The 26,767-nt window shown below is 42.9% G+C and overlaps 1 protein-coding gene and 1 long non-coding RNA gene across 8 annotated transcripts in view; one reads left to right on the top strand and one right to left on the bottom strand.

Moving 5' to 3' along the window:
• WNT5A (Wnt family member 5A) overlaps positions 1-5,092 on the top strand; it is a 30,117-nt gene extending 25,025 nt beyond the window's left edge. For all 6 annotated transcript variants that reach the window (XM_027121114.1, XM_027121117.1, XM_027121119.1 and 3 more), the window contains exon 5: positions 218-5,092. In XM_027121114.1, the coding sequence (XP_026976915.1) occupies positions 218-676 (459 nt within the window). In that variant the 3' untranslated portion in view covers positions 677-5,092. The remainder of the gene's footprint in view (positions 1-217) is intronic.
• The window catches only part of LOC113628013 (uncharacterized), a 65,211-nt gene that overhangs the window by 576 nt on the left and 37,868 nt on the right, over positions 1-26,767 (bottom strand). The gene's annotated exons all lie outside the window — the stretch shown is intronic.

Below are 26,767 nucleotides of genomic sequence, written 5' to 3'. Positions count from 1 at the left end.
TGTAATAATGAGGGGCTAAGAGGCTATTTATTTTGCAGACTTTTTAAAGAAGGCAACACAAGGCTCCTGGTCATGGAGGACGAGGGGGAAGTAGCCCAGGCCCAGGTTGAGCTGGTGACCAGGGCTCCACCCAGCCGGGGAGCTCGCTCACCCGACCCCCGCCCGAGTCTGGGCTCCCGGGTGAGTTCGCCCGCTGACTGTCCCCTTCTCCCCACAGACGGTGTACAACCTGGCGGACGTGGCCTGCAAGTGCCACGGGGTGTCAGGCTCGTGCAGCCTCAAGACGTGCTGGCTGCAGTTGGCCGACTTCCGCAAGGTGGGCGACGCCCTGAAGGAGAAGTACGACAGCGCAGCGGCCATGAGGCTCAACAGCCGGGGCAAGCTGGTGCAGGTCAACAGCCGCTTCAACTCGCCCACCACGCAGGACCTGGTCTACATCGACCCCAGCCCCGACTACTGCGTGCGCAACGAGAGCACCGGCTCGCTGGGCACACAGGGCCGCCTGTGCAACAAGACGTCCGAGGGCATGGACGGCTGCGAGCTCATGTGCTGCGGCCGTGGCTACGACCAGTTTAAGACGGTGCAGACCGAGCGCTGCCACTGCAAGTTCCACTGGTGCTGCTACGTCAAGTGCAAGAAGTGCACAGAGATCGTGGACCAGTTCGTGTGCAAGTAGTGGGCACCCCGCCGCCCGCCTGTCACCCAGCCCCACTCCCAGGACCCACTTATTTATAGAAAGTACAGTGATTCCGTTGTTGTTGTTGTCTTTAATACTGTTTATTTTTTGTCCCCAAGAATTGCAACCGGAACCATTTTTTTTTTTTCTGTTCCCATCTGAGAACTCTGTGGTTTATTATTAATATTATAATTATTATTTGGCAAAAACGGGGGGTGGGAACCAAGAAAATATTTATTTTGTGGATCATTGAAAAGTAAGACAAGACTTCTTTTGCTGGTATATAGGATGAGGGGGGAATAACGCACACCTTAAGTTAGATGTGTGCACATCTGGAAGGTCAAGGAAACACTGTTTTCTTTGTCTCAACTATGGGGTCATATGGGACAGGTAGCGTCCAGCTGCAAGAGGGTGGTACAGATCTATGCGTGACTTAGCTCCTGTGACTAAAAGGAATTCGGTGCTCTGGTGAAAGTTGAAAGGTCTTGAGAAAAAAACAAAACAATGAGACCCACACCCCCCCCCCCGCCCCTTTCCCAGGGGCTGCCAGCCTGAAACATTTCCAAAATGGTATTTAAAGTCTAAGAGCAAAAATCTCATATCCCTTAAAGAAAAAAGGTTTATCACGTGTCGCACTGTTCTCAAACATTCCATCTACAGATGGTCCGTTCTACTAGCTACTGAAACTTGGGGAGCAGGGAGGGAAGCCCCAGAAATTAAAAAAAAAAGAGAAAACTTAAAAACTCCTTATATTAAGTCAGTGATTTGACGCTGTTGTGGGAATTAGGTTATCCACTTGGAAAAGGATCCCCGAGCGATTCTGGGTACTAGACTTTTTGTTTGGAGAAGGGCAAGGGAGGTTGACTTGACTGTAAAGGAAAATATACTGTAATTTTCTTAGGGATACTTGGTTAATAAATGATAACAATGAAACTAATAAATGAATTCCATTCACAGATCCTCAGGCCGAGCTACAAGGTAATTGCCTGCAGTTCAGCACTGCACCAGAGCAGAAAACCTATTTGAGGGGGAAACGTGACATCCGCCCTCCCTACTTGACCCCGCGCCCTGTCCGATTCCTCCATGCCTTGCTGCGCTGTGACGCCGGCCACGTTTCCAAACGGCAGCTCCACTGCGTCCCCTCTGATAGTAGGACAGGAAATGAAACAGAGGAGCTCCGCTTGGGAGACAGTTTGCTACTTAGGGATTTTGGTTTTCCCCTATAACTTTTACTTTGAGGAGCAGTAGTTTTCTATGTTTTAATGACATTACTTGGCAAATGGACTTCACAGAGGTGTGGCAGCGTTTCCCTGTTATGATCCTGTGTTTAGACTCTCCACTCATGCTTTCCTATTACCCTGCAGGTGTACCCCAGAACTGTTCCTAGAGGACTTGAACAGTTGCATTTATAAGGGGGGAAATGTGGTTTAATGGTGCCTGATATCTCAGTCTCTTGTACATAACATACATATATATATATATATATATATATATACACACATATATATATATAAATATAGATATAATTATATCTCAGTGCAGCCAGTGATTTAGATTTACAGTTTACTCGGGTCTAGAGCCTTGTCGTCCTCCATTGCAATCCAATTGGGATTTTTGCAGACGGTTTCTGAGTTGAGCTGGGGCTGTGGCCTCCATGCCATCACGCCCTGAGCATCACGGAGCAGCCTTGTTTCTGAGGAATCCGGAAGGTCTCATACTCATGTGCATTGTTGGTTTGAAGATTTCTTTTATCTTCCCCGCCCCATCCTCCTTTTCTGTACCCTTTCTGGAGAGGGCATTACTTATTCATCACAGACGTGGGAATGAAGAGATAATTCAACACTCAGAAGCATTGTCGGCATTTCCCTTTCCTTCATGCGTTTTGCAGAGTGGAAACTGGTGCCCATTAGACCTGATAGTACCTATTTGAGTCCCTGAGGAAAATCCAGCTCACAACATATATGGCTAGTTTAAAAAGTTTTTTAAACCAGGACACCTCTTTGCAAAGAGTACCGTCAAATGTGTTCTTATCTCAGACTTCTGTTGCTTTAAAAGTTGGGAAAGATACACATCTCCTGCAGCCCTCGTGGGAACGGGTGGCCCTCAGATCACCTCAGCCACCTGCGGCTCTTGTTGCACAAGGATGTTCACTCCCCTGCAGTTGCAGTGAATTGCAAGCAAAAGATCTTGAAAGTAAGAAGCACTAATTAGCTTAAAATGTCACTTTTTTGGTTTTTATTATACAAAAACCGTGAAGTAAGTTCTTTTTATTTGCTAAACCAGATTTTGTTCCTTTTTAGTGATTCCTGTTTATGAAGAGAGTTGAGTTTAACAATCCTAGTTTTTAAAGGAAACTATTTAATGTAAAATATTCTACTTGTCATTCAGATATTATGTATATCTTCTATGGCCTTTATTCTATACTTTTCATGTACATATTTCTGTCTCGTGCGATTTGTATATTTCACTGGTTCAGAAAACAAACAAACATCGAAAGGCTTATGCCAAATGGAAGATAGAATATAAAATAAAACGTTACTTGGATATTGGTAAGTGGTTTCAATTGTCCTTCAGATACTTCATGTGGAGAGTTTTTGAGAAAACATGAGGGATAGTTTAGGGGTGACTACATGTCAGAATAACAGAAGAGTGGAGAATTTTACCAAAACCAAACTATTTGGGAGCTTCAAAAGATTTCTATATGTAACGGAACAAAAGGGGAATTCTCTTTTCCTATATATGTTCCTCAAAAAAAAGAAATCAAGCAGATGGCTTAAAGCTGGTTATAGGATTGCTCACATTCTTCGAGCATTAGGCATGTAACTTAATTGTTTTAGAGCTTGTTGGTGTTGTAACATCTCAGAGCTAAGAACTGAAAAGGCACATGCTTTTATCCATGACCAGAAGTTTAGTCCAAAAAAAAGTGTATTTGTGTTCACCACTGCAGCTAGCGCACTGCTCTAGTTCGAAGTTACTGTGTGGATGGAGTGTCTCTTTGCCCCTTGGAAAGCAGGTTTATGAAAAGCAAGCCTCAGTCTGCAGAGAATGAAGGAAACTGAAGGTTCGTTGTGTTAAGTGCAATTAATACAAGCCCTGTGCTTCTTGAAAACGCGCAGCGAAGCCTGGCCCGCAACGCACAGATTGATACGTTAGCCCTTTGCTTTTTCTCTTTCCGGATAACCTTGTAACATATTGAAACCTTTTAAGGATGCCAAGAATGCATTATTCCACAAAAAAACAGTAGACCAACATATAGAGTGTTTAAAATAGCATTTCTGGGCAAATTCAAACGCTTGTGGTTCTAGGACTCACATCTGTTTCAGTTTTTCCTCAGTTGTATATTGACCAGTGTTCTTTATTGCAAAAACATATACGCGATTTAGGAGCGTCAGCATATTTTTTTTCCTTCTCATCCTGGAGTGCATTCAAGAGCTTCCCAATACAGGAAAATTAACAAAAAAATTATATACAGGCAGCGACAAACAGAGCTATGTTCAAAATAGTAATTATGGACTTAAGTACCAGGAAGACTGTTTTAAGCTTTAGTCCAGTGTATCTGTTCAGTTTTTCAAGCTGCTGACCTCCCGAGACCGGCACTGTGTTTCAGTAGCCCATGCAAACCCTTTGCTTGTACGATTTGCCAATACAATTTTCAATTTGTTTTTGCAAGACCTTGTTCAAGCCACCAGAAGTATCAAAGATGACACTGTAGCAGGATAAGTACTCCAAATAAGAGAGTCACTGGCTGACTCACAGAGATCGTTAGCAGAAACAGTCCCCAAAGACTGAGTGACCCGTAATTTAAATAGAGACAACTAGAAAAGGTACTGATAACTTGAAGGGTATATATGATGCAAATACGCACCAAGACGTAGGTCTAAGATACTGCATTATCACTGTAAAGTGTACTTCTAAAATATTTATTTTTTTAAGAAAGTATTTGTTAGTCTCCCCTCTCTGTGGAATGGTGAAAGCCAGATGCCATACTTTGAAAGTAAGATGATGAAACGCATTCTTAATACAGGAAACATTCAGCAACGTAGGAATTAAAACTTAGTAAAGGAATCTTCTAATTTACCTGTTCGCACAGACCTTACATTTAACTCTGATGACTGGATAATATTTTATGTTAGTAAAACATCATCTTGTTAGCCAACTTTTAAAAATGGATGTGGAATGATTAAAGGTCGGTACGATTTTTTTTTTTAAAACCAAAAATGTATCAATTTTAATCTAGAAGATTTAATTAACATTCTGTCTCAGTATTTCAAAAGCAAAAAAGGAATAAGGAAAATTGCATGCAAAAGACCAATTTTACAAGCAGTGTACCATTTGCTGGGCTAGAAATAGATAAAGATTATTTATTTTTGTTCATATCTTGTACTACTTTTCTATTAAAGTCATTTTATAAAATCAGTGCGGTCACGTGTATGTTTGGCAGAGATGGTGTCCGTGGCAGTTGAAATTTGATGTGGGCCTAGAGTGTGATTATGGCTTAGCGAATCCAGGAAAAAATGCCCATTTCAGGCATGTAGATGATACTGTGGTCAAATCTCAAGGATCTATTGTGTATTTTAATGCTTATCTTTTTTTGCCTGTAGCTGTTTTTCTCCCCATTTCTTATTTGTTCTGCTGCTAATATATGAGAGTTGTGTTGGGAGATTACTATTCAGTGCAGGCATTTAGCACAGCGACATGGGATTGTGAAGAAATACCAGGGCAAGAGAAGAAAGAGTGATTTGAGGAGAGAAAAAAAAATGTCCTAGGTAAACAGCCTGAATCACCTGGAATATTCTCTGCTGGTTCCCTTTTGGAAATTGCCACGGTTGCCAGCCAGGTGTTTAGATCAGGTTTCTCTACCTCAGCACTTTTGGCTTCTCAGGCTGGAGAATTCTTTATTGTGGGGGGCTGTCCTGTGCAATGTTTAGCAGCATCACTAGCCTCTACCCACTAGATGCCAGTAGCTCCCCCATTTGTGACAAGCAAAAGTGTCTCTAGACACTGCACAGTGTACCCCAGGGTGCAGAATCAACCCCAGGTGAGACGCACAGCTCTAGATGGAGGAACTGAGGTTCTGAGCACTTGGGGAACGCAGGCTGACCACGGTGGTGGACTGGTGCTTGCCTGGGGTGACCAATGAACCTGAGAGGTCCCTTGCAAGCTTTCCCATGTAGAGTGTGGAGCTGCAGCAGCCTTCACAGGGCAGCCTGGCTCAGTGATGAAGAATATAGGCTCTATAGACCGCCTGTGTTCAAATACTGGTATTGCCCTTAGCTCTGTCGCCTTGGGAAAGCTGTATAACCTCTCTGAGCACCCAGTTAAAGTGGGAGAGAGTATTACACTGTAGGTTCTTGTAAACATGAGTTACCGTGTTTGGACTGTTGAGCGCAGGTTCGAGTACATAGGAAGAGCTCACTATAGGCTAGCTAAGAAGGATGAAGTAAGTCTGAAGACTAAACCCAGGAAGGTGGGCCAGTGTTCTTTAAAATACCCCCCAGCGGCTAGCTCGGTGCTAGGAAGGCCCCCTTAGTGTTTGGGGGAGGTTACAAACCGTGGCCCTCTGTGTATATAACATTTCCAGATGTGTTTTGTTTGACTGGCAAGCGTTAAAAAGATGCTCAAATTAATTGGCAGCACTTAAAAAGATGAGTATTTTCACATTCAAATTGGGATTTCTTGCTTCAAAACAGGAAGAACTGGCCACCTGAGTACATGGTATCACAGGTCCCCTGTAGCGACACTCAGCTGGATCCCAGCAGCCACTGCGCCTTCCAGACAAGGCCGGCTGTGTCCAGTTAGCCAGCCATTTATGCCACCTAACGGACCCCTGCAGACTCACGCACTTGCCATGGTTGTCACAAGTGTCTTACCTCTAACTCAGAGTTTCTCAACCTCACCCTGACTGACATTTTGGGCCAAATAATTGTGAGGGGCTATTGTGTGCATCAGACCCTCAGAGGGGCTTACCACGTGCCTCTTGCCTCAGAGACCCTGACCAGAGCCGCTCACACCGGTGGTGACCCCTTGATGCCGATGCCGCCAACACCGTACTAGACTCAGCGCCTCGAGACTCACAGGCTTCATCGCCCTCACTCTCCCTGACAAGCTTATCAGACACGGACGTGAGCATCATGCCCATTTTACAGATGAGGATGCCGAGGCTGGGAGAATTAAGTCACTCACTTTATCAGTTGTCCATTGCTGAATAACACACCACACTCACACCAAAAATCAGTGGCTGAAAACGATCACCATTGTATTTGCTTGGGATCCTGTGGGTAGACGATATGGGCTGGGTTAACTGTGAGGGGCGGCGGACGGATGAGGGGCTGGCTGATCCCACACGGCCTCTCTCTCGCACACTTCAATAGCTGGTTCTGGCTGCTGGCGGGGCCCTTCTCTCCATGTGGTCTCTTATCTTTAAGGATAAGGGGTGCCCTGGGCTCTTTCACACTGTGATACCACATCCCACGAAGGTGAGATTGGAAGCCTCAAAGGCCTCTTGAGGCCTGAAATCCAGTTACACTGGAGTTGGCCCTCCACATCCACAGATACAGAACGCTGACATCGGGAATTGAGCGTCCTCGCATTTTGGTATCTGAGGGGGGGTCCTGGAACCAATTCCCATGACGTGGAGGGATGACTATATATCACTTCCACTGCATTCACTGGCCAAAGCAAGCCCATGGACAGCCCAGATTCAAAGAGATAGAGAAATAGGCACCACCTCTCAATGAGAGGAGTGGCAAAGTCCCATTGCAAAGGAGATCACATTGCAAAGGAGATCTGTACAGACTGGGAGAAGTTGCTGCAGCATCTTCAGATGGTCCTTCCCGTGGGCCAAGATTCCACAGTGTTTGAGTGGCTCTACCTCGCCTCTCTCCTCTGACAGCAGCTGCAATAGGATTCCCTTCTCTCACCCCCAGAAACCCACCTTGAGCATGGGGCAGAGGGTAGGACAAAGAATTTGGAGTCAAGAAAACCTGGTTCCAAGCTTTGCTCTTATTAGCTGTGTGTCCTTCAGCCAGTTACTTAACCCCTCTGAGCTTCATTCAGTATTCTCACGTGGCACATGAGGATATGATAACGTTATAGGGTGTTGGTGAGGACTGCTAATCATGGAAGTGAAGAGCATGGCACCGAGTAGGACCTCAAGCAGTGGCAGGGATGATGGTGGTGGTGGCAGCAGTCACCCGCTGGCATGGGGAGAAAACAGCCACATTCCCATCACCAGCCTTTGATGACTCATGAGCCTCCCTGATTCAGCAACTTGCAGGGCGCTCCCTTCAAGGCACTGGGAGGGGACTCCTGAAGGTTCCTGGTCAGGCTCAGGCTGGGGAAGCAGAGGGTGGGGAATCAGAGGATGGGCTCAGCCTCAGCTCAGACATGCCAAGTCCTCCCCCATCCCTGGGAAACTCCGAGGAATGTTTTCCCATGTCTCAGGAGAGACCTGTGACACGAGCAGGGTGGGGACCCACCTCTTCTTTACAGAGCAAGATTTTGAGGCTGAGAAGAGCAGCCCTGAACCCTAGGCACACCCTGCACCGTACCCCACTTCGCTTCCTGCGGGTATCAAGCTGTGCCCCCATGCGTAAGCCAGTGAGCTTCCTTTGGGCCTCAGGTTCCTGTCTATCAAGTGGAAATAATAAGACCTGTGCAACTGCTCCCATTTACTGCACACATGTCCTGGGTGGTTTTTGTTTTTTTTTAATGTATTTTTCATTATTTTGTTTGATCTCATGGCATCCAACAAAAAGAAGGGTTACTCTTTTCATTTTCCAGAAGGAACAGAAGCCCCAGAAGACTAAGTGTCTTTTCCGAAACTACAGAGCTGGTAAGAAGCAAAGCCAGGTCCCTCTGATTATAGAGCCCTCATTTTATCCACAAGATGACACTACCTCAGGGTTACTGGAAAGAGAAAAATGGAAGGCTAGAAACACTAGAAACCTAACATTTCATTCCTGACCCAGAGTCACTTGTCCTAGTTTTCGAGCTGAGACCACCTTGGAGTCCCTGGTGAAAGTTCACACACTCTTGCAAGGTTTCCCTCTGCACATGAACCAGGCCTGAGAGACCTAGACTCTGGCTTTATGACCAGCCCAACAGCACTTTCACCATCTGGATAGTGGCCCAACTCTGGCCACCACTTTGCTGTGTGACTTTGGGCAAATCCCTTCCCCTCGGTGGGCCTTATTTCCTGACATGTGCACAATGGTTTGGATGGGGTCACATGGCTGAGTTTGGTTTCCTGTTCAGCAGTATCGCGTCCCAGGAAATTGCTGGCATGTGGAGGTGGAGAACAGGCCTCAAACCCTAATACTTGGGAATAAAAGAATGCAAATGAAAACCGGCCTCCGCTGCTTCCGGATACATACAGGGAGAGCATCTCGTTTGCGCGTCCTCCTCTACCATGTCCTGGCTCCATGCCCCACCCAGCATGAGGTGGCAACACAGGAAAACTGTGAGTGTCAGAATCAGAAACACCTGCACCATCTTGGGCAAATCTGACTTTTCTGAGCTCTCATTTCCTGGTCTGTGAAAGGGGCAAACCCTATCCACGGTGCAGGGCTGCTGTGAGGATTACCTGGAAAAGGGTTCCTGCAGTGATAGGCACATGGTGACCACTCATTAACCAGAAGCTCTTATGTTATTATCCTAATCTGTAAGCCCGCCTGTCTGCCGGGACCCCTCCCACCCTGGAGAGAAGCCTGATCAACTATGTAGCAGCATATAATCCGCGAGTTAACTCCAATGCACTCCTCGGCACGTTGTCCCCTGAGTGTGCTTCCTGGGAGAAGAGACTAAAAGCAGTCAATTCTTCGCAGCCCTCCCAGCCCCCGGCCGTCTTTCTGGAGGGATTTCTGGCATCCTCGAGGTGGATTTCCCTTCCTAGGGCCTCTTCAGACTTTCACGATTCCGGCTGTGCCTGAAGGCTGTCTGCTTTTATTCTCTCCCTCCACCTTCCCCAGACGCTGCTGGGCGCCAGGCCTTCTGCAAGGTGCGGAAAAGAGCGAGACCCTCTCATGCCTCGAGCCGCTCCAAGTTGACCTCGAGGTCGACAGCGAGGTGCAAGTCCAGGCTGAACCAGGAAGGAGACTGCACGGTGATTCCCAGGGAGCCTCCACGCGCCGGCAGGAAAACCACACTCGAGCACGTTCTCAGCGAGCAGTTTAAACCACTTGAATTCGGGTCTCACAAACCAAGAAACCAGTTCTAAGTGTTTTCACCTCTCCCACTGCTTCCTCCTAAATTTCATTAGGGCTGACAATTTGTATATCCACTTACAGTGTAATGTGATTTAAATGGCTGACCATAACTGTTAGTGATGGAGTTTTCCCGGGGCACAGGGCCCCTCCGCAGCTGGGCGGTAGTTTTAAAGGCCAGGATGCCTCTTGTTAGACGCAGTGTTCGTCCTAGGAGGCGGGAGGGACTGCCTCTTGGCCCCCTTCCCTCTTCACCCCACAATCACTTTTGTTCTTGGAGGCCGAGCTATCTTGGAGTTTTCGGCATGCAATAAAACACACTCGACCACAGGCCCCGTGTTGAGCCAGGACGGCTGGAGGAGAAGCCAAGCCCGTTGCCCTGACCGGCTACAGGGTTAGGAGGAATTGACAGTGTGTGTCCTGCTTTGTGGCTTTTCTTTTCGTTTTGGCTTTGTAACTAAAACAGAGCTGATGCCTCAGACATGAGCTGTTCAGTTTTATTTTATCCCTTCTCAGGATTTCACACACATTGTGTATGTGTGTCTGTGCTTGTATATTTGTGTGTGTGGGGGGGTGGGGGAGACCAGTTATCATATCATGGATTGAATTTGGGTTTGAATCCTTGCCCTGTCTCACTTGGGGACCTCAGGCATCTCCTTTTGCCCCTATGAGTATCGATTTCCTCACCTGGATCATGAAGCTGGTGTTCCTGCCTTGCATAATTAATCAGGTGAAGTATCTAGAACGGCACTGTCCAATACAGGAGCCATTAACCACATTTGGCGATTTAAATTTAATTAAAATAAAATAAAATATCCAGTTCCTCAGTTGCACTGGCTACATCTCACATGCTTAACAACCACACATCCCAAGTGACGGCGTAGTTACAGCACTTTCCAGCACTGAGGAAAGTTCTACTGGAAGCACTGGCCTGGAGCTGTGCCTGTACCCCCTAGATGCTCAAGCTGTACCTGCAGGAAGCATTGTGGCCTCCACCACCTTTAAACCACACCAACACCTGCGGTCAACAGGGTGCTGACTTAAATCAGAAAAACACCTTACAGAGATCAGCTTCCCCCAGAATCGAGAATTTGAAACTCACAAATCAGCTGTCTTGTTCTGAGGACCCTGTTTCTCGTATGCATCATGTCCAAATGCGGGAAAATACTCCACAGAGAGGCAGATGCAACACAAGATCAGCAAAGACTGCAAAGTGCAAAATGGAGGCTGTAACACGGCAGGTGCCCAGAGTGCCAATGGTTCTGGACCGTATTAAGTTAAGGTTCTTTTGACCACAATCCCAGAATCCAACTTCAGCTGGAGGAAACAACAGCTCCTTGGAAGATGTTGCCATGTCTCCTGGAAGCCAAGGAAGTCTTGAGCCATAGGGGTGGCTCCGGGGACCTCAGATCAGAAATGCGTGAATTTGCCCTCTGCTGTGCTCTCCAAATTTGACAGAGCTCCCGAATCGGCTAGGATATTCATAAAATACAGATGCTAGGGCCCTCCCTTGGACGTGCAGATTCATCACGCTTGGAGGGAGTCCTGGGAATCTGTTTTTTCTAGGCTCCTTGGATGAGACTAAAACCTATGTTCCAGATCTGCACTCCCAGCTCTCCTGTGTTTCTAGAAACCCTGCTACCAGGTTGAATGCCATAATCCAGAGCGAGGATCTGATTCGCCCATTCATCTGCCATTGTTCAATCAGCACAGCTGGGGGTGGGGAGGAAGGGCAGCAGAGTTTCTGGGCTCAAGTCCGATTCCTGGGGTCTAAATTCCTGGAACTACCATATAACCCAGCAGTCCCACTTCTGGGTCTTTGTCCAAAAGAATTGGAATCAGGATCTCAGAGAGACATGTGCACTCCCGTATTCAGTGCAGTATTCTTCACAATAGCCAAGATCTGAAAATAGCCTAAATGCCTATCGACAGATGAATGGATAAAGAAAATGTGGTATATACGTACAAGGAAATATTATTCAGCTTCGATTAAAAAAAGGAAATCCTGCCATACACAACAACGTAGATGAAACTGGAGGACAGACGTTATGCTAAGTGAAATAAACCAGTCACAGAAGGACAAGATACCGCATGATTCCACTTACAGGAGGCATCCACAATCGTCCAACTCCTAGAAACAGAGACTAGAATGGTGGTTGCCAGGGGATGATGGGGGGAGGGCGAAATAGGGAGCTGCTGTTCAAACGGGTATAAAGTTTCAGTCACGCAAGAAGAATAAATTCTAGAGACCTGCTGTACAGCATTGTGCCTGCGGTTAACAATACTGTATTGTACACTTAAAAATTTGTTAACAGGTAGATCTCATGTTAAGTTCTCTTACCACAATTTAAAGAAAAAAAGGAGGGAGTTTTGATGAGGTGTTCAGAGAGCACAGACACAGCTCCTACGGGGCCAATGCCATTTCAGGGCTTTATTTTGTGACGTCTAGGGGTAGTGAGGCATTTTGTCATGCAGTCACAGGTAACCAATTCAAAGAGCTCTATTTTCTTTTGGGGGGAAACAATTTGAAAGCCATTTCTCTTACTATTAAATGTGCTGTTGATTTTGCAACTTTTCAGTGAAAAACTTAGTCCTGAGAACACGTGATTTGAAGGGGTGCTTCACACACCTGACTTGGTGATATCCAAGGGTCTTCATCTCCTTTTTGCCCTCAGACTAAATGCTCTATTTCATAATGGAAATGAATGGGTAAAACTATTCCTGTGTGTGTGTGTTTGTGTGTATGGGAAAAATGTCTGAATAGCAGTGCACCAAAGTGTTCACAGCGGTGAAGTCAGTTTTTAGTTTTATTAATCTTTATATTCTAATATTTCTATGATGAAAATGATTTTTTTGCAATCATTAAAGGTCATTTTTAAATATAAAAATGGACACATGAAATAATGGTTGACATGCGTGTGACTACCCCTGTGAACAGTGTGGAAAACGATCTCTGAGGGCTAACTTCACGCTTGAAGCTAAGCAAAGTTTTGGCTTCCAAGGGTGGAGAACGGCTCAGGAGTCGTAATCGGCGTCACACCGCTCCCTCCGCAGGAGGCGATGGGAGAAGGACCCGCTAGGCTAGGTCCTGAGAGTCAGGCTAAGGACTCTGAAGGGGTTTTTCCTTTGTACCTGGGACAGTGCTCAGTGCTGATAATTATGCAAAAGTACAGGAGGAAAAAATGAAGAAAGAATTTAAGTCAGACTCACATGGTGAAGCTTGGAGAGGAGGGAGAATCAGAGGATGTTTACTTGACACAGAGCATTTGGGTTCTTTTAGGTTTCTGACCTGGGGCTGGAAGAGCACGGGACCAAGGACGTGTGGGTGAGCAGTTGTCGCTTTCAGTGGAGGTGACTGAGGAATTGTGCCAAACGGCAGCAGAAGTCAGTCCACTCGGCCGGCAGTCAAGGGAAGTGAAGCCATGGTGAGCTCGGGGAGGTCCTTCCGTTTGAGGCTGGTGGTAAAGGCGGACGGCATCCCCCCTGGGCTGATGCGTCCTCAGCCGAGGGGTGAGCTTCCCCCTTGGTTTCAACAGAGCTGCTCCCTTTCCATGGACATGTTTTCACAATGACTTGAAGATGCAAATGAGTTGACGGCATCTTCTTCACTTGCTATGTTGCTGGCAAATAAAAACTTTTATTATTATATACTATCCCTATTAATACCAGATGTTTTGCACCTCAAATTCTATTGGGTTTGGTATCAGTACGGCTACCATCGTCTCCTTTTGGTTGGTACTTGTCTCTTTTAATCCTTTTGTTCAACTGCTCTGTATCTTTAGGTTTTGAGTGTCTCTTTTAAACATCTGGAGTTGGATTTTCTTTACTCTGACGATCTTCACTCTTTGCCTTTTAACTGAAAAGTTAGTTCATTATTTTGATTGTATATATTTTGAGCTTTCTGTTTGTCCTACTTTTTCTTTCTTTTGTTTATCTTCCTTTCTTGCTCTTTGGGGTGATTTGTATTTCCTTTTTCTCATTCCATTTTCTTTTTGTTTCGGAAGCTATATTTCCTATTTTTTTTAAATATGGATACCCTCTATGCTTAAATATTTATATTGAATAAAGTCTAATATTAATCAGTACCTTGATCATCTTCTCAAGCAATGTGAGGTTCCTAGATCATTTCAATTCCAGTTTTTCTTCTCCTAATGTATATGCTCTTATTTGACCAGTGTCCTGGTTACTTAATGCCCTAAAGTAGATACTGCAGTTATTATTTTAAACAGTCAAAGTTCATTTAGATTTTCCAACATATATGCCAAGATCTTGTCTCTTAGACCACCTGTGATCTGTATTGACTTTCCTTAGCGCCAGAAGTGCAGCCTTTAGAAGTTCTTTTAGTGAGTTGATGGGAATTGTCTTAGTTTTTTTTTATTGAAAATATTTTTATTTAACCATCAATCTTAAATGGACGTTTTCCTGGGTATGAAATGACAATTATTCATCCATCCCTTTGACTCACAAAATATTATGATAACAAAGCTGTGTGCTAGACACTCAGGAATCAGGTACGAGCCAGTGCAAACTCTGTCTCTATTCTTATGGGACTAACCAGATAGTTGGAAAAGCAGACAATCAAACCATTACACAAATAAATATGAAATTGCAATTGATAACTGATATGAAGGGCTCATGGTGCTCTGAGAGTTTATACTAGGGAGCTTGACCCAATCGGGGGGACCAGGGAAAGTTTCCCTCAAAGAAAGAGAAATTGAGCTGGGAATTACACTGAAGCTTGGTGAATAAGTAGGAGGTACCTTGGGCAAAGGCAGGGCTGGGAAGAGTGGTGTCAGGGGAGAGTAATCCAGGCACAAGAAACAGCAAATGCAAAGGCCCTGTGGTGGACTGGCACCTTTGAGAAGCTGAAAAATGGCCAGTGAGACTGGATGACTAAGAATGGTGGGGACAGTGGCCAACTGGGCTGGGAAGTTCAGCTGGAGATCATGAAGAGCTTGCAAACTGTGTTGAAGATGTTGGGCTGTCTACTAAAATGATATCTTTCTATTTATAATTCATAGTAGAGAAGTAGAAGGAAGGAAAGAAGAAAGGCAGCCAGCCAGACATGCCTGATTCCCAAGGATAAGATAAGACCCAGTCTAAAGCACAAGGCACTTGCTATCAAAGTCTTCCTGCTAACAGTTTGTAACTAGACATATATCTAAACTCCCTGTCTGGTTTTTTTTTGCGGTACGCGAGCCTCTCACTGTTGTGGCCTCTCCCGTTGCAGAGCACAGGCTCCGGACGCACAGGCTCAGCGGCCATGGCTCATGGGCCCAGCCGCTCCGCGGCATGTGGGATCTTCCCAGACCGGGGCACGAACCCGTGTCCCCTGCATCGGCAGGCGGACTCTCAACCACCATGCCACCAGGGAAGCCCTGGGGTATTCTTGAGAGAGATATAGCTTGCTAAAGCTCATTTCATCAAAAGGAGAAGGTAGATATAGCTTGCTAAAGCTCATTTTATGAAAAAGAGAAAGGTAGATAATCAACAAATTCTTCTTGACTAAGTTTTCAAAATAGTTGGTAAAAAGCATAAGTCAGTGTCAGCAATCTCCCCATTCTCTACACAGGTCCCTGCTCCGTCCCTTCCCAAATATACAGTGGAAAAAGACAGTCTCTTCAGCCAGTGTTGTTGGGAAAACTGGACAGCCCCATGAAATCAATGAAATTAGAACACTCCTTCACACCATACACAAAAATAAACTCAAAATGGCTTAAAGACTTAAATATAAGACATGACACCATGAAATTCTTAGAAGAGAACATAGGCAAAACATTCTCTGACATAAATCACAGCACTGTTTTCTTAGGTCAGTCTCCCAAGGCAATAAGAAAAAAAAGCAAAAATAAACAAATGGAGCCCAATCAAACTTACAAGCTTTGGCACAGCAAAGGAAACCATAAACAAAAGAAAGACAACCTGTGGATGGACTGGGAGAAAATATTTGCAAATGATGCAACTGACAAGGGCTTAATTGCCAAAATATACAAACAGCTCATGCAGCTCAATAACAAAAAAAACAAACAACCCAATCAAGAATGGGCAGAAGACCTACATAGACATTTCTCCAAAGAAGATATACTGATGGCCAATAAGCACATGAAAAGATGCTCAATATCACTAATTACGAAAGAAATGCAAATCACAACTACAATGAGGTATCAGCTCACACTGCTCAGAATGGCCATCATCAAAAAGCCTATAAATAACAAATGCTGAGGTGGGGCCAGGGTCTGGGCTGACCCCATAGCTTCCTTGGCAGGTCCAGGTGTGTGACGACAGCTGGTCCTGGTGTCTGACTTCAGTAGGTCTGCACTGGAGGCTTTGTGAGCACAGTGCCTCAGGGACATCTGGGCTGACTGCCTGCATTCCCATGAGGCGGGGCCAAGGGCAGCGCCAGCAACAGTGTACTTTGTGAGTGTTCACGAAGGGTGACAGGTGATACTGCAGAGTGCACTGCCTGGTGGACAGCTCCTGCCAAGGAATACTCGGTGGCTCCTCTCCCAGCAGAAGCACTGCAGCCCCACCTACCTCACACTACAGATCAGAAGGAGATCCGGGGACCTCTACTCCAACAACTGGGGAGCAAACCCTGCCCCAGACAGTGTTGTGACAACCACAGAGCAAAGAAGACACCCCACTCAACATCTAGTGCAGCTTGGGTCACAACAGCAATCACACCACCTATCAAGGTGATAATGGCCAGAACACACTGAGGAAAGATGTGGTAGCTGTCCAGACTCAAGAAAGCCCTCACACCAAAAATATTAGACTCACGCAGCCTCCACATACAAACAGCCTTTCAGGACCACAGTAGATTACTGTTTCTCCTAACTTAATAGAGTCAGAGAAATGAAACAGAGGAACCACTCCCAACTAAAAGAACAAGAGAAATCCCCTGAAAGAAGGAACAATGAAACAGACCTCTCCAGTCTGCCAGATCCCTGGTTCAAAGGAGGTAATAAAAATACTGAAGGAATTAAGAAAGGTTATTGATAGAAATACAGATCACTGTAACAAGGAACTAGAAACTATAAAGAGGAGCCAATTAAAATTAGAAAATTCATTTTCTGAGATGAAAGCCAAGCTACAGGCAATAAATAGCAAAGTAAATAATGCAGAAGAATCAATAAGTGATCTGGAGGACAGAACAATGGAGATCACTCAGTGAAAACAGCAGACAGAAAGACAAATGAAAAAAAAATGAAAGCAATATATGAGACCTATGGGATAATACAAAACGAGCCAATCTATACATAATAGGGATCTGAGAAGGAGAAGAAAGGGAAAAGGGGATTGAAAGTGTATTTGAAGAAAGTATGGCTTCCTTTAAGGGATGAGAGACAAGATGGTGAAGTAGAAGAACTGTGAGCTCACCTGTTCTCATAAGCACACCAAAATCACAACTAATAGCTGAACAACCATCAATAAAAAAGACTGGAACCTACTAAAAACAGTATTCTACATCCAAAGACATAAAGGAGGGGCATGCACATAATGTAATCAAATCCCATACCCCCTGGGTGGATGACCCACAAACTGGAGAATAATTATATCACAGAAGTTCTCCCACAGGAGTGAGAGTTCTGAGCTCCACATCAGGCTCCCCAGCCTGGCAGTCCAGCATTGGGAGGAGGAGCCCCCAGAGCATTTGGCTTTGAAAACCAACGAGGCTTGATTGTAGGAGCTCCACAGGACTGGGGAAAACAGAGACTCCACTCTTGGAGGGCACACACAAGGTCTCATGAGCACCAGGAACCAGAGCAAAAGCAGTGACTTCATAGGAGTCTGGGCCAGACTTACCTGCTATTCTTGGAGGGTCCCCTGGGGAGTCGGGGAAGGGGGGAGACTGTGCTCACCCTGGGGACATAGACACTGGTGGCAGAGATATCAGGGACTATTCATCTGAGTAAATTTTCACTGGAGATTGATATCTTACTTAGGTCATTACCACCGAGACCTGGCCCCCACTGACTGTAGGCCCCAGTGCTGGGACGCCTAAGCCCAACAAAATACAGGGTAGGAACACAGCCACACCCATCAATAGACAGGCTGCTTAAAGACTTGCTGAGCCCAGAGCCGCCTCTAGACATGCCCCTTGACACGGCCCTGCCCAACAGAAGGCCAAGACCCAGCTCCACCCACCAGTGGGCAGGCATGAGCCCCTCCCAGCAAGAAGCCTGCACAAGCCTCTAGACCAGCCTCACCCACCAGGGTGCAGACACCAGAGGCAAAATTCTACAGTCCTTCAGCCTGTGAAACTGAGTCCACAAACCCCAGCCAGAACCTACCGTGGGGCTCATCACTGGCCCTTGGATGGCGAGAGGGGAATGTACTGCTGGGATACACAGGACATCCCCTACAGAGGGCCACTTCTCCAAGGTCAAGAAACATACCACATACATGAAAATACAAATGGACGTTTACACAAAATGAGATGGCAGAGGAATGTGTTCCAGAGGAAGGATTAAGATAAAACCCCAGAAGAACAACTAAGTGAGATGGCGATAAGCAATCTATCTGGAAAAGGCAATCTACACAAGAAAGAGTTCAGAGTAATGATCATAAAGACAATCCAAGAACTCTGGAAAAGAATGGATGCACAAAGCGAGAAGTTACAAGAAGTTTTTAACAAAGAGTTAGAAAATATCAAGAACAACCAATCAGAGTTGAAGAATACAATAAATTAAGTGAAAAATACACTAGAAGGAATCAATAGCAGAATAAATGAGGTATAAGAATGGATCAGTGATCTGGAAGACATAGTAGTGGAAATCACTGCCGTGGAACAGAATAAAGAAAAAAGAATGAAGGGGTAGTGAGCTGCCACTGTCACCTGTCCAGTCACTGTGAGTGGTTTCGAGCCTTCACTGCCCATCCAGACTCCAAGAGAGGTTGTGAGCCACCTCTGCTCCCATCACATGCTCCAGGGGTGCACCTGAGCTGCCGCTGCTGCTGAGAACCCCAGGATTGGGTATCAGCCACCCTATCTGCACACCCCCACTCAAGGGGATAATGAGCAGCACATGCTGAGGAAAGAGGCTATAGGCATCTATACTAAAAACAACCATCACACCAAATATCAATATACTAACCCCAGCCAAGCTACACAGTGACACCCTCCCATATGTAAAGAGCCCTAAAAAATCACAGTAGGTAATTGTTTCTCCTAAACTCAGAGAGCAAGGGAAATGTAAGTAAAATAAAGAAGCAGAGGAACCCATTCCCAGGTAAAAGACCAAGAGAATTCCCCTGAAAGAACAAACAAGGAAACAAATCTCTTTAGTCTAATAGACGCCCATTTCAAAACTGAGATAATGAAAGACCAAAAAAAAAAAAAAGTGAAAGCAAGATAAAAGACCTATGGGGTAATAAAATGTGGGTCAATCTATGCATAATGGGGATTCCAGAAGGGGAAGAAAGAGAAAAGGGGATCAAAAATGTATCTGAAGAAATTACAGCTGAAAACTTCCCAAACCTAAAGAAGGAAACAGATATCCAGTTTCAGGAAGCACTGAGGGTCCCAAACAAGATAAACCCAGACAGACCTACACCAAGATATATTATAATAAAAAAGGCAAAAGTTAAAGAGAGGATTCTAAAGGCAGCAAGTGAAAAAACAAAGAGCTAATTACAAGGGAACCCCTATAAGGCTATCAGCTGATTTCTCTACAGAAACCTTACAGGCCAGGAGGGAGTGGCAAGATATATACAAAGTCCTGAAAGAGAAAAACCTGCAACCTAGGATACTCTACCCAGCAAGATTATCATTTAGAATAGGAGAAAAAATTTCTCAGACAAGCAAAAACTAAAGGAATACTACTACACCTATCCTAAAGGAAGTATTGAAAGGTCTTCTCTAAATAGAAAAGTATTAAGAATCTATAGGAAAAAGAAAATCACAATTGGAAAGAAAATCACTTAAATAAACCAGTACATGGATTTTTTTAAAAAGTAAAAAATTTCTGTGAATGTGATGATAACCACCATAAACAGAAAAAGGATGAACAGGAAGATGTAAAAGAGGACATCAAAATCATAAAATGTGGTGGGGGAGAGAAAGGAAACAGATTTTTTTATCTCAAATGTGTTAGAGCCTGTATAACTATCAGTCTAAGGCAAGTAGATATAGGAAGGGGGTAACATACTTGAAAAACAGGGTAACCACAAATCAAAAATATACAACAGATTCACAAAAAACAAAAAGAAGAGAACATAAGTATAATACAAAAGAAAATCATCAAACCACACACACACACACACACACACAAAGGAAAGAAAAGAAAAAGGAAGGAACAAAGAAGAAATATAAAATCAATGGGAAAACAAAGTTTAAAATGGCAATAAACTCATATATATCAATAATTACCTTAAATGTCAATGGACTAAATGCTCCAATCAAAAGACACAGTGTGGCAGATTGGATTTAAAAAACAAACAAACAAGTGCCTATGATATGCTACCTACAAAAGACCCATTTTAGGGCAAAGGACACACATAGACTGTAAGTGAGGGGATGGAAAAAGATATTTCAGGCAAACAGAAATGACAAGTAAGCAGGGGTCACAGTACCCATATCAGACGAAATAGACTTTAAAACAAAGGCCATAAAGAAAGATAAAGAAGGACACTCTATAATGATAAAAGGATCAACACAAGAAGAGAATTTTACACTTTTCAACAAATATGCACCTAATATATGAGCACCCAAATACATAAAACAAATACTAACAGACATAAAAGGAGAAATTGACAGAAATACAATAATAGTAGGAAATTTTATCACCCCACTCACATCAATGAACAGATCTTCTAAACAGAAAATCAATAAAGCAACAGAGATCCTAAATGATACTATAGAACAGTTAGACTTAATTGATATTTTCAGGACATTATATCCAAAAAAACCCAGAATACACATTCTTTCCAAGTGCACATGGAACATTCTCTACGATTGACCACATACTAGGGCACAAAACAAGCAACAAATTTTAGAGCATAGAAATTATCTCAAGCCTCTTTTCTGACCACAATGGCATGAAACTAGAAATTAACCACAGAAAAAGAAATAAGAAAAAAAAGATTACATGGAGATTAAACAACAACCAATGGGTCAACGTGGAAAAGAAGAGAAAAATAAAGATATCTTCAGACAAATGACAATGAAAACACAGCCATACAAAATCTATGGGAGGCACCAAAATCAGTTGTTAGAGAGAAATTCATAGCAATACAGGTCTTACTCAAAAAACAAGAAAAATCTCAAATAAACAACGAAACCTACCACTTAAAAGAATTAGCAAAAGAAGAACAAACAAAACCTAAAGTCAGCAGAAGGAAGGAAATAAAGATCAGAGAGGAAATAAATAAAATAGAGATTAAAAACACAATAGAGGGGCTTCCCTGGTGGTGCAGTGGTTGAGAGTCCGCCTGCCGATGCAGGGGACACGGGTTCATGCCCCGGTCTGGGAAGATCCCACATGCCGCAGAGCGGCTGGGCCCGTGAGCCTTGGCCGCTAAGCCTGTACGTCCGGAGTCTGTGCTCCACAACGGGAGAGGCCACAACAGTGAGAGGCACGCATACAGAAAAAAGAAAAAAAAAAGATAAAAAGAAAAACACAACAGAAAAAGTCAATAAAACCAAGAGCTTGTTATATGAAAGGATAAACAAGATTGCCAAGCATCTGGTCAGGCTCATCAAAAAGAAAAGAGAGAACCCAAATAGACAAAATAAGAAATGAAAAAGGAGACATAACAGCTGATATCACAGAAATACAAAAAACATAAGGGAATACTATGAACAATTATATGCCAACAAATTCGACAACTTAGAAAAAATGGACAAGTTTCTAGAAACATACAGCCCACCAAAACTGAATCAAGAAAAAATAGATAATTTGAACAGACTGATCACTAGAAGTGAAATAGAATTTGTAATTAAAAAACTCCCTGCAAACAAAAGTCCTGGACCAGATGGCTTCACAGGTTAATTCTACCAAACACACAAAGAACTTATACCAATCCATCTTAAACTCTTCCAAAATATTGAAGAGGAAGGAACGCTCCCAAAGACATTCTATGAAGCCACCATCACCCTGATACCAAAACCAGACAAAGACACCATGAAAAAAGAAAATTAAAGGCCAATATCTTTGATGAATATAGATACAAAAATTCTCAACAAAATGTTAGCAAACTGAATCCAACAATGCATAGAAAAGATCATACACCATGACCAAGTGGGATTCATCCAAAGTTCACAGTGATGGTTTAGCATACACAAATCAATCAATGTGATACACCACATAAACAACAGACAAGACAAAAACCACATGTTTATCTCAATAGACGCAGAAAAAGCATTTGACAAAATTCAACATCTATTCACGATAAAAGATCTTAGCAAAGTGGGTATAGAGGGAACATATCACAATATAATAAAAGCTATTTATGACAAACCCACACCTGAATAATATCAAATGGTGAAAAGCTAAAAGACTCCCTGCTAAAATCTGGAAGAAGACAAGGATGCCCACTGCCACCTCTTCTAATCAACACAGTATTGGAAGTCCTAGCCACAGCAATCAGATGAGAAAAAGAAATAAAGTGTATCTAAATAGGAAAAGAAGGGGTAAAACTGTCATTATATGCAGATGGTATGATACTATATATAGAAAACCCTAAAGACTCCATACAAAAACTACTAGAACTGATAAACAAATTCAGCAAGGTAGCAGGATACAAGATTCACATACAGAAATCGGTTGCATTTTTTGCACTGATAGTGAAATATCAGAAAGGGAATGTAAAAAAAATACCTTTTAAATCGCACCCTAAAAGATTACATAATTAGGAATAAACCTGACCAAGGAGATGAAAGACTTATACACTGAGAACGATAAAACATTAATAAAGAAAACTGAAGATGACTCAAAGAAATGGAAAGATACCCTGTGCTCTTCTGTTTTGTTTGTTTATTTGTTTGTTTGGCTGCATCACACAGCTTGTGGGATCATAGTTCCCTGACCAGGGATCAAACCAGAGGCCCAGCAGTGGGATCACCAACTCTTAACCACTGAATGGCCAGGGAATCCCCATGCTCTTCAGTTGGAAGAATTAATATTATTAAAATGGCCATAATACCCAAAACAATCTACAGATTTAATATAATCCCTATTAAATTACCCATGACATTTTTCACAAAACTAGAACAAATAATGCTAAAATTAATATGGAAACATGAAAGACCCAGAATTGCCAAAGCAATCCTGAAGAAAAAGAACAAAGCAGGAGGCATAACCCTAACAGACTTCAGATAATATTACAAAGTTACAGTAATTGAAACAGCATGGTATTGGCACAAAAACAAACATATGAGTCAGTGGAACAGAATAGAAAGCCCTGAAATAAACCCACACGCTTACAGTCAAGGCATCTTCGACAAAGGAGGCAAAGATATACAATGGGAAAAAGAAAGTGGCTGCTAATGGTGTTGGGAAAACTGGACAGCTGCATATAAACCAATGAAGTTAGAACACAACCTCTCACCACACACAAAAATAAACTCAAAATGGCTTAAAGACTTAAACATAAGATATGACAGCATAAAACTCCTAGAAGTGACCATAGGCAAAAGTCTGACATAAATTGTACCAATGTTTTCTTAGGTCAGTCTCCCAAGGCAAAAGATATAAAAACAAACAAATGGGACCTAATCAAACTTACAATCTTTTCGACAGCAAACAAAACCATAAACAACATGAAAAGACAACCTTCAGAATGGGAGAAAATATTTTCAAATGATGAGACTGGCAAGGGCTTAATTTCCAAAATATATAAGCAGCTCATACAACTCAAAAACAAAAAAAACAAAAACAGGGCTTCCCTGGTGGCGGAGTGGTTGAGAGCCTGCCTGCCGATGCAGGGGACATGGGTTCGTGCCCCGGTCCGGGAAGATCACACATGCTGTGGAGCGGTTGGGCCCGTGAGCCATGACCGCTGAGCCTGCACGTCCGGAGCCTGTGCTCCGCAACGGGAGAGGCAGCAACAGTGAGAGGCCCGCGTACAGCAAAAAAAAAAAAAAAAATACAACAAAAAACAACCCAATCAAAAAATGGGCAGAAGGCCTAAAATAGACATTCCTCCAAATAAGAGATACAGATGGCCAATATGCACATAAATAGATGCTCAGCAGAGCTATTGAATGTAAGTGAAAACAACAATGACATGCGTTCACACCAGTCAGAATGGCCACCATTAAAAAGTTTACAAATAATAAATGCTGGAGAAAGTGTGCAGAAAAAGGAACCCTCCCACACTGTTGGTGGGAATGTAAGTTGGTGCAGCCACTGTGGAAAACCATACAGAGGTTCCTCTGAAAACTAAAATTAGAATTACCATATGTCCAGCAATCCCATTCCTGGGCATATATCCAGACAAAACTATAATGCAAAAAGATACATGCACCTCTATGTCCATAGAAGCACTGCTTACTTAAAAAGGCCAAGACATGGAATGACTTAAACGTCCATTGACAGGTGAATGGATAAAGATGTGATAAATATACACAATGGAATACTACTCAGTCATAAAGAACAATGACATAATGCCATTTGCAGCAACATGGATGCAACTACAGAGTTGTACAAAGTGAAGTAAGGCAGTAAGAGAATGACAAACACCATATGATATCACTTATATGTGGAATCTAAACTATGGCACAAATAAACCTATCAGTGAAACAGAAACAGAATCACGGACATAGAACAGACTGTTGGAGGCCAAAGTGAATGGGCTGGGAGAGCAATGGAGTGGGAGGTTGGGGTTAGGAGATGTAAGCTTTTATACATAGAATAGAAAAACAACAAGTTCCTACTATATAGCACAGACAACTATACTCAGTATCCTACAATAAACCATAATAGAAAAGAATATATAAAAAGGATTATTATATATATGGATAGGTGAATCAGTTTGCACTACAGAACAAATTAACACATTGTAAATCAATGATACTTCAATAAAAATATTGATAAAAAAAGATGAAAAGAAAAGGGGACAGTTTAAGAGACCTCAGGGATGAGAAGCAAGAACTACAATCCTGTAGCCTATGAAATGAAAACCACATTCACAGAAAGATACACAAAATGAAAAGTCAGAGGACTATGTACCAGATGAAGGCACAAGATAAAACACCAGAAGAACAACTAAATAAAGTGGAATAGGCAACCTTCCAGAAAAAGAATTCAGAATCATGATAGTGAAGATGATGCAGGACCTAAGAAAAAGAATGGAGGCAAAGACTGAGAAGATACAACAAACATTTAACAAAGATCTAGAATAATTAAAGAACAAACAAACAGAGATGAACAATACAATAACTGAAATGAAAAATACACTAGAAGGAATCAATAGCAGAATAACTGAGGGAAAAGAACGGATAAGTGACCTGGAAGACAAAATGGTGGAAATCACTGCTGCAGAACAGAATAAGGAAAAAAAATGAAGAGAAATTAAGACAGCCTAAGAAACATCTGGGACAACATTAAACACACCAACATTCGCATTACAGGGGTCCCAGAAGGAGAAGAGAGAGAGAAAGGACCCAAGAAAATATTTGAAGAGATTATAGCCAAAAATTTCCCTAACATGGGAAAGGAAATAGCTTCCCAATCCACGAAGTGCAGAGAGTCTCAGGCAGGATATACACGCCAAGACACATAGTAATCAAATGGACAAAAATTAAAGACAAAGCAAAATTATTAAAAGCAACAAGGAAAGAACGACAAATAACATACAAGGGAACTCCCATAAAGATAACAGCTGATTTCTCAGCAGAAAATCTACAAGCCACAAGGGAGTGGCATGATATATTTCAAGTGACTAAAGGGAAGAAGCTACAACCAAGATTACTCTACCTGGCAAGGAACACATTCAGATACGACGGAGAAATCAAAAGCTTTATATACAAGCAAAAACTAAGAGAATTCAGCATCACCAAACCAGCTCTACAACAAATGCTAAAAGAACGTCTCTAAGTGGGAAACACAATAGAAGAAAAGGACTTACAAAAACAAACCCAAAACAATTAAGAAAATGGTAATAGGAACGTACATACTGATAATTACCTTAAATGTGAATGGACTAAATGTTCCAACCAAAAGACACAGGCTCACTGAATGGATACAAAAACAAGACCCATATGTATGCTGTCTACAAGAGACCCACTTCAGATCTAGAGACACACACAGACTGAAAGTGAGGGGATGGAAAAAGATATTCCATGCAAATTGAAATCAAAAGAAAGCTGGCATAGCAATACTTATATCAGATAAAATAGACATTAAAATAAAAAATGTTATAAGAGACAAGGAAGGACACTATGTAATGATCAAGGGATCAATCCAAGAAGAAGATATAACAATTATAAATATATATGCACCCAACATAGGAGCACCTCAGTACATAAGGCAACTGCTAACAATTCTAAAAGAGGAAATTGACAGTAACACAATAATAGTGGGGGACTTTAACACGTCACTTGCACCAACGGACAGATCATCCAAACAGAAAATTAATAAGGAAACACAAGCTTTAAATGACACAATAGACCAGAGAGATTTAATTGATGTTTATAGGACATTTCATCCAAAAACAGCAGATTACACTTTCTTCTCAAGTGTGCATGGAACATTCTCCAGGATAGGTCACATCTTGGGTCACAAATCAAGCCTCAGCAAATTTAAGAAAATTGAAATCATATCAAGCATCGTATCTGACCACAATGCTATGAGATTAGAAATGAATTACAAGGAAAAAAACATAAAAAACACAAACACATGGAGACTAAACAATACTTTACTAAATAACCAAGAAATCACTGAAG

The sequence above is a fragment of the Aethalodelphis obliquidens genome, unplaced genomic scaffold (genome assembly GCF_003676395.1).
Source record: "Aethalodelphis obliquidens isolate GAN/ISIS:26980383/991018 unplaced genomic scaffold, ASM367639v1 scaffold22, whole genome shotgun sequence".
NCBI lineage: Eukaryota > Metazoa > Chordata > Mammalia > Artiodactyla > Delphinidae > Aethalodelphis > Aethalodelphis obliquidens.
Note: the sequence above shows the minus strand (reverse complement) of the source record. Positions and strands in the feature narration are given on the sequence as shown.